Source organism: Citrus sinensis, chromosome 1 (genome assembly GCF_022201045.2).
Source record: "Citrus sinensis cultivar Valencia sweet orange chromosome 1, DVS_A1.0, whole genome shotgun sequence".
NCBI lineage: Eukaryota > Viridiplantae > Streptophyta > Magnoliopsida > Sapindales > Rutaceae > Citrus > Citrus sinensis.
Genome location: NC_068556.1, coordinates 19,662,076 through 19,671,359, shown reverse-complemented (window position 1 = coordinate 19,671,359; position 9,284 = coordinate 19,662,076). Strand labels below are relative to the sequence as shown.

Sequence of the window (9,284 nt, the reverse complement as noted above, 5' to 3'; positions counted from 1 at the left end):
TCATCCTCTGAAAACCTAAAACTCAATCTCTAGTCCTTGATCAGAGTAAGAGTGAGATGCAAGCTTTAAACAGACATGAAAGCTTTTTAATCAGCAAAGTTTTTGGTAACAACATATTAAGCTATGATATATACCAAATTAAGTCTAATCAAGTGTGATATAAACTATGATCCACTTAGCAGCTCAATATTAAAAAGAACTACATAAAGAAATATTAAAACTCCCACCTAAAAATAATATATAATTATATTTAGAAGCTGGAAAAACAATTAAAAAGAAGCTGATGATCATGATCATTTTTTTTTTATTGGAAACAGGAATATGAAGCAACACAAAGAAATATTTAATATACATTGAAACCTTTGATCCCTCTTCTTCTCAGCAAATCCTGCTCTCTATCTCCATCCTTTGAACACAACTCTCTATCTTTTCATACAACAAAATACACAAAAACGTAATCATTGGTAAGGAGGCCGGGCATGAGTCCAAGCATAAGCCTCATGTAGCTGCCCGCCGTTGGGGATCAGATTCGGTGGCAGATTGTAGGTCAGCGACGAAGGATCGGGCAGCCCCGCAGATGACGGCTGCCCGCTGCTACCAATTTGCGGGGGTGAATTGTTGTTATTGGCAGCTGCCCCAGTGGATTGGATCTGCCCTTGAGTACCTGTGACTTCTTCATCATCCTCTAATGGCAACCTTTCATAAGTCGCATTAGCAAACGTGGCAGCTATTACCATTACAGGCCCTGCTGCCACGAGCTGCCCAACCACGCTTCCTCCTACAACCTGCCCCTGCCCTCCTGCTAAGTAGACGGTCAGTCCCGTTGACCCTGGAGGGGAGGGTCCAGGGAGAAACGCCCCCGTCAGGGACAAAATCTCAAACCTACCGTGCAGTGCCACCACGGCCCCTGGCGCCGCGGGTTGCCTCAGCGTCACGTTAGCCACGGACCCGCTGCCGCTGAGCACGCAGACGCCACGCTGGCGCCTCCTTGCGAACAGGGCTACGCTCTCCGCCACGTCAGCGCCGCCAGCGACCTCCATGACGTGGCTGCGGAGGGAGTTAGGGCTGTCCCTGGTTACGAAGATTGGCGGCTTGGGTTTGTTTTTGGATCCGGGAGGGCGGCCGCGGGGTCTCCGGGTGCCGACTTCAACGGCTCCTTCTCTAGGCTCGTCGGCGGTATCTCTATCTTCTTCTTCGTTTGTGTCGTTGATAGAGAGTTCATGGTGATGATGCTGATGTTGATCGCGTTTGTTTAGGATCGATGAATTGGCGGCAGCTGCCGGGTCCATACCCGGCAACCCCACTTGACTTGTCCACCAAGGATTAGCCAGACTTGCAAATTAAGGAAACACAACAATAGAACAAGAACAAGAAGCTGTAAGAATTTGCTGATCACAAAGTCAAAGCTAATATTAAAGCTTAACAAGAAACAAAATATTTTTTTTCCTGTTCAAACAGGGATTTGTACAGTCCTTTCATAGATATTGAAAAGAGTAGAAGAAGAAGCAACAAAAAGGAGCTAGCTATAGCTTGTGAAGAGAGAATTAGATGCAAATTTTTTCTGCTAATGGAATCGAGTAAAGGGAAGGGAAGAAAAGAAAAGAAAAGGGGTTCTTTAATTTAATTACAGTTGAATTGATGAGGAATCTGAAAAGAAAGGAACAAAAAAACTTGATAGAAAATCAATTAAAATAAAAACTGAATTAAAATAGAAACACACACAGCGAGAGACAGAGAAAGAGAAAGAGAAAATATTACAGTAACTAAAAGAAGAAGCTCAACAACAAATGAACTGTTTTTTTTCTTCTTCTTTTTTCCCCCTTTTTGTTCTCTGTATTTGTGTTGCGATTAGAGGAGCTAAGTATTTGGTTTTGTTTATGGCAGAATATAAGTTTAAAAAGGAAAAAATGAAGTGAGAGATGAATGAATATAAGCTCTGCTTTTAGAGAGAGAGAGAGAGAGGGGTTCTTTGAAATTAGGGTTTCGTGGGGTCGCGTGCGCGTGGGCAGGTGGGAAGCACGTCGTTTTCTCGTGCCCCAACATATCGATTTGTAATCTTACGGAGAAAGAGAGAAAGAAAATATAGATAGCTACAATTCATGGACCCTAGTATTGCTGCTACTACTAGTACCGGTAGCATTATTAGTTGCTCATAACCTTTCAATGTTTTAATCTGCAGTTTATTTGCACATAATCTTGAGTCCCATTTCACTGCATAATTAATCTCGAGTCTTCCGTTAGGGGGCAGTTTAATTAATTAATGTTTTAATTTTAACTCCTTATTGACCGTCTCATAAAGTATGCAACTTATAGGAATTTCTAGATCAAGTTGGTAAGAATTTCAAGTTTAATTAGGCAACATTTAATGTCAAGCTCATAGCATATTGTCCTAATTCAGTAATTCTCCCGTCAGAGCATAAGGATAATGATTGTTCAATAAGATAAATCTACTAAATAATTGATTACATACATAATTGATAATTGATATTTACATAGTTTCTATAGTAGCCAATGCGACATTTGTTGGTATTACTGATTGATAAGTTTTGCAAAATTAGAAGATTATATTATGGCGGCAGCGTGTGCTGTTGACATTTTAATATACAAGACAATTGTCTATGATCCGCGGAAAATCTATACAGTGATGAAATGGCTGTAGAGGGAATGATATGGAGGAAGTAATATATTATAAATCATATTGGTCATATATAAAATTTGAAAAAAAAAAACTGAAACCAATATGTTCATGGGATCAATTTTCAATTTGTATTAGATGACTTATGTAGAAAAGAAAATCATATTATATATTATAAGAGGTTAATTTAAAATAGAATCAATGTGCACGTGAAAAGCTGGACTTTTAAAAGAATAGATAAACTGGTGACTGGTTAGGGCACAGAACATGTATATATAATACATTGATAAGATACAAATAAATAAATATATATATATATATATATAGGGGAGAATTGTAAAGCTTACCTTTCGGAAATATTAAAAAAGAAATAGCCAAGTGAGAGATTCAGCCCTGGAATTAATTTTTTTTATTGAATCATGATCAAAACAAATTTGAAATACAAAAAACGAAGTGGTTGCTGTGATCACATCTATCGTGGTGATCACATCTAAGATTAATGGAAGATATAGCCGTCGTTAATTTAGTTGATTAGTTCGATTGACAGAACAGATGAAATTTTGACAATTGAGGCTCTAGTACTTCATTATTTTGTTTATTTTTGGTGATTTAGTCTAATTGATCTTATTTTTAATTGGATAAGACATTGCACAATTCTGAATCAAATAAGACCGTTATATAGAAGGTATCATAATATTGATGATGACTTAATGAGTTAATAATGTGGTGATCTTGTGAGAGGCTGAAAGCCAATAAATTGGAACCAATAATTTGGATTGCGGCACAGTAGACATAATATTTTTCAAAGTAAGTACAATGAAATGCATTCGGTATACAAATTTTTCATATTTAGGTATGACACAGTAGAATTATTGTTAAAGTGAGTGCAATGAGTATGGTTTGTATACAAATTTTCCATCAGTTGTCAAGTCACCGCAATTGGCAATTAATAGAGCAACATCTAGTAGAGCAACATCAAAGGCAGTGCAAGTCAGCAAAAATTTTTTGGGTGGTACTATTAGTTCAGTAGTTGGCCCCATTGGATATGGAATGTAATATACTTTTTTGTTTCTTTGAATCACTATTTCTGCATTGCCACAACGATTCCTCAGGATTATATATGGTCGTTGCACTTATAAGAGTTTGGAGATGATGAAATTAATGATAATTCTCCCAATTTTTTATATGGGTTGTTTTGATCCGCCATCTAACAAATTAATCTATATGGTGATTTCATTTTTTGCTATGAGAATATCCACATTTGTTGAACTAAAAGAATTATATTTGGCAAAAAATGTCTTCTTATAAGGATTAGTTAGTTTGTTCAACCCCTAATCGAGATTGGCCGATTTAGAAAATAAAGCGGAGAGCAATTTGAAAATACGAAGTAAATTATTTCTGTTATTGAAAATTTAAAATAGTACATAAACAAACTTTCATCAAAAGCATCAATGTAATTTAACAAGTGGGCAAGTAAATGAGATCTTCAAAGATATCAATTACATGTAGATTTTATCACACTAGTGATTCCACAAAGTGAGCAAATATGGGAGAGTCAGCCTCAATATCAATACATTTTTGTGGACCATCAGAGGTGCTGGATTGTCCGTCATCTAATGATTGTGTTAATCTTGATTGAACTAGTGAGTTAGTCAAATCTACAAGATCGTTATAGCATCTATATATAAAAGATTATATTTGTGGCTATAATTATACGATTCATTTTTCGTTGCTCATCGTTTTTTTAAGTCACTATTACTCTTTGTTGTGACAGATTAATTTGAGGCAATTGACTGATATATTAAGTTTGCTTGCAAGGAATGATTTTGTTATAATGCGACTCTTCTTAACTTATTTTAAAGCTTAAATTTAGTTGACGTGATGTGTGTACTGATGTTGTATGTTTATGTGAATAGTGGAATGAGGTGAAATTAAAGATTATGGTGAGTATAGGAGGTACGAATTTCCAAGTAGAGTAATATTCTTATTTTTGTTAAAATAATAAAGCAGGTTGTGCTCTGTGAGTGCAGTGATTCGAGCTCCCACGATGCATGTAGGAACTTATTTTTTTATTTAATTATAGTATATAATTAAGTGAAGGTAGTTTTCTCCTTTTCGAAATGTGAGTGGAGTAAACACCCTTCAAATATTAGAGAGGGTAAAATCTGGGTAGTGTTATATAAGAATTATGCTACGTTTACTTGTTGGATTCAGGAATGGGAATCTGGAATCGGAATCATTCCTGCGTTTATTTACTAAAATAAGGAGCAGAATCGGATTCATTTTCGTGGACCCCACAACAATTTGAGAATCAAATATGGGAGTCTAATTTCCAAGGGGGGGCTTGGGAATCAAAATCCCATTCCTAGAATTTTTTACTCTATCCATATTAATTTTTTATTATTCTAGAAATACCCTCACTTTAGATAAAAAATATAAAAAGCGAAAAAAAAAATTCCTAAAACCTAAACTCTCTCACCCGTGCCTCCCAATCGAATGCCATCGGAGTTGCTTCCATCACCATTGCAGCCATCACTGTCTTTGTCATCGTGGTTCGTCGGCTGTGGACAGATACTCGTCGCCGGTTTCGTCTTCGTTGGGCCGCGTCGAATTCGTCACTGTCTCGATTTCGCCCCCATCTCATTTCGTCTTTAATGGCGAAGGTTCTGATCTGATGTTGCTGCTACTGCTAACGATGATGATTGTCGTTGCCGTTGCTGTTGATGACAATGACAATTGAGATTTTGATTGTTGCTGTTTTTTTTTTTTGGAAATGGATTATTTTTGTTGATGATGATTATTTGGGAAATGGATTAATTTGATGATGATGATGATGATGATGATTATTATTATTATTATTATTATTATTATTATTATTATCATTTTCCCACCAAAGGTATTCTGACACATTATGTCAGTACCACGGTTTGGTAAAACCATCAATTTACCATCAAATGTTTAAACTGTTAGCATTTTCCTACAATTCTGTTAAAACTCAGTTAATATGTAACGAAAAATTCATAAAAGGTCAATTTTACCCCTGGAGCGTAAAAGATGATTTTGCCCTTTAAGAAGGAAGAACAACAAATGACGATTTAATTACAAAATTCATAAAAGATTAATTACATGATCTTTTAAAAGTTCAATTTTACAAGATTTATAAAGGGTAATTTTTGCCCTTTAAAAAGGAAGAATAGCAAATGATTATTTAATTACAAAATTCATAAAAGGTTAATTACATGGTCTTTTACGCTCTAGGGGTAAAATTGACCTTTTATGAATTTTCCGTTACATATTAACTGAGTTTTAACAGAATGGTGGGAAAATACTAACAATTTAAACGTTTGGTGGTAAATTGATGGTTTTCCCAAACCGTAGTACTGACATGATGTGTCAGAATACCTTTGGTGGGAAAATAATAATATCCTTTATTATTATTATTATTATTATTATTTTGTTGGAAATGGGTTATTTTGTTGATGATGATGAATCCGATTATGAAACAAAATTTTTTTTTAAAAAAAATGGATTATTATTTTGCTGATGATGATATTTTTTATTTTGATTATTGTTATTAATTTTATTATTATTATTATTAATGATAAATTATAATTAATTAATAAACTAACAACATATGAATATAATTAATTAATATATTAACAATAATTTTAATAATAATAATAGTTATTATTATAATTAACTAAGGGCATTTTAGTAACTTGAAACAATTTAGCCCATTATGATTCCGATTCCAAGATAAAATAAACATATCAATGGGATTCTAATCTATTCTGATTCCGATTCCTGCAGCTTAAGTAAACAATTTATTTTGATTATCATTCTCCATTCTCATTCCACCTCATTCCGATTCCAGCTTATTCCGATTCCAGCTCATTCTGATTCCAGCTCATTCCGATTACTGACAAGTAAATGCAGCATTAATGTAAACTAGTCCCAATAATTATATGGTTGCAAATATTAGTTGTAAATCTCATATAATATGAGTTGTAATATAAGTATTAGTCTCATGTAATTCAAAATAATAATAATAAAGTAGATTGTGCGGGTTGGAAAAGTTTTTAAAGCACTCCTAATTGTTTCCTTTTAAAGCCAAAGTAAAGCTTTTAAAGCACTCCTAATTTTTTTTCTTTTAAAGCCAAAGTACAACAAATTAAAATTCAACCGTGATTATGACGAGTTCGACCTATTTCGTACCATAAAATATTACCATGGATAAGCTCAGGCAAATGTATCAAAATAGATCAAGAAAATTAGACTTCTCACAAATAGCACAAAAAAAAAAAATCCAAATGTCTTTTATATGGTAGTTAAAATGGACTCTCCTTAAACTAAAAAAAAAAAGTATGAAGTGCATATGGACTTAGATATGGTGCAGCTGTGGTACCGTACCACAGCTGCACCTAGCCATTGGATTCAGTTATGGTGAAAGATTCAATGGCTAGATAGCTGGATCCAATGGCTAGGTGCAGCTATGGTATAGTACTACAATTGCACCATAGTTGGACCCAGTACATATATATATATAGTTTTGAAATATTATTGATTATACCGATAATACCTGAGAAGTGTGAGATCTAAACATGAATCATAAACAGATTTGCAAGACCATGTATGCAAAGATCTAAAAGCAGCGACTCCAACTAAAATGATAGGAATCTTATCAATGCATAAAACACCCAAAAAGTAATCTTCTAATACCAATCTAAAACCGTTAAGATCAAAATAGGAGATAAAACTCTCTAAACCTAATTCTACTCTCAATTTTTACATTTAATTTCCTCCAACATTTTTTTCGTATATTTCGAGAAAAAAATGAATTAAAATAATAACAGTACAATTCTCCCTTTCAAGTAATAATAATAATTTTTTTAGTTAAAGAAAATATTATTAAGAATATAGAAGAGTACAAGAGGTTGATAAAAGTTATATAAAACGAAAATTAAGAATACCCCAAGAATTTGGAAGAAGTTTTTGAAATGAATGGGGAGGTGAATTTCACCAAGGAAAATAATGATAACAACAATAATAAGTAAGACAATGATTGTTAATATAAATCTTTATCAAAGTTTTAAACAAGACATTTACATAAAAATACAACCTTCACACGAAATTCGTGTTTTCTTTCCCATCTAATTTATAATATTTGTTTGTCATAAGTTAACAACTTCAATATTTATTTGGAAGCCTATGCACGATATCTTTCTAATGATTGAAGACACTCTAGCTTTACCATAAATTCATACAGAAAAAGTACCCTCAGCAATTTTTGATGTATTCAAAACTGAGGAATTTATACCATTTTTGAAGAACTGCCGCAAAATCAAATGAATGCTATTTCTAACACTTTTAGAAACTAAGCTAAACTTACATTAAAATAGTTGTAGCATTAAACAATGGTTATTTTTATTGAATTATGCTCATTTTCATCTATTCCCATGGTACCGTTTTTTAGAGGCTTTAAAACTTTTTGAGGCTGGTTTCCAATGCCTTTTACTCATCAGTCATCTTTCTTTGCTAAGATATATCATACATGTTATTAATTTAAACTATTGAAATTGCAAATTCAACCAATCATTCAGCTTGTCTTATGAATTAGTCCAGGTTTCGAGCTTCTTAGTGCTTGCCAATTTAGTGGTCGAATTGTTAGAATATAATATGTTGTATCCAATTTCAATGCTCCCATATCTGTCGATAGGTGCTAGCCAAATTGGGACTTTCTTTTTCAGATTTCTCCTATGAAAGGGTTTACTTTAATTGATTTGTTACTCTTCGTTTCTCTTCTCCCTTTTTCTTTTAATAAAAGTTCATAAAAATAAAATAACATAAAGAGTTCTATCAAAATTCGAGTTTTTAATTTTTAATGGCGCCCTCAATTGTGTTAAAAAGTAAAATCAAGATAGTGATTTATTTATTTAAATTTTCTTTTCAAAATCAACGCCTTCGGCTCAATGCAAGATCCCTTACACTTGTAATTATCAAAGTAAAAATTTGTGTCTTTGGCCCAGTGAAAGAACCCTTGCACTTACAATGGTGAAAGCAAAAGTTCAAACATCTATAAAAGCATTATAGAATCAGTTTCAATCCTTAATCAATTATCAAATAATTGAGTGGAGATCGTTTCTTCTTCACGAAATATGAGTGAAATAAACATCCCTCAAATATTAGAGCGGGTTTAAAAAATCTGGACATAGCTTCAAAAATTCAATGTATACGGCATGAGGAAGTCGTGGGCATTCTTCGAATATTAGAAAAGATTTAAAATATTTAAGTCGTGCTTCAAAAAATCAATGTATCCACCATGAAAAGGCTGTGAACAACCATCGAATATTAGAATTAAAGGGTTTAAAGAATTTAAACAGTGATTCAAAAAATCAATGTACACGCTGTGAAAAGGCTCTAGGTCAAAAAAAAAAAAAAACAATGATGTACCTACAGTTGATAAAACGCCAAATCTTAAGTGAAAACTAATTGATTCTACCACACAAAAAAGTTAGCTCATTTCATGGATCTCCTGATGATGGCGTTCGATCTAAAATAGTATTTAAGTTTCTTAAATCAAGTTCTTAGTTACTAATATCTAAATTAATTCCACTTGATAGGAAGCAATACAGATATTATATATCCCACA

At 33.3% G+C, this 9,284-nt stretch overlaps 1 protein-coding gene across 1 annotated transcript; it reads right to left on the bottom strand.

The window, feature by feature from the left end:
- Nucleotides 1–241: 241 nt before the first annotated feature.
- LOC102622208 (AT-hook motif nuclear-localized protein 20-like) lies at nt 242–2,049 on the bottom strand. The gene is made up of 2 exons (XM_025102564.2): nt 1,759–2,049; nt 242–1,332 (listed from the first exon to the last, which is right to left on the bottom strand). The coding sequence occupies exon 2, from the start codon at nt 1,287–1,289 to the stop codon at nt 459–461; it is 831 nt and encodes a 276-aa protein (XP_024958332.2). The 5' UTR covers nt 1,290–1,332; nt 1,759–2,049; the 3' UTR covers nt 242–458.
- Nucleotides 2,050–9,284: the final 7,235 nt, after the last annotated feature.

Excerpts from the sequence above, each read along its gene's own strand:
- LOC102622208 (XM_025102564.2), bottom strand. The coding sequence starts at position 1,289 with ATGGACCCGGCAGCTGCCGCCAATTCATCGATCCTAAACAAACGCGAT.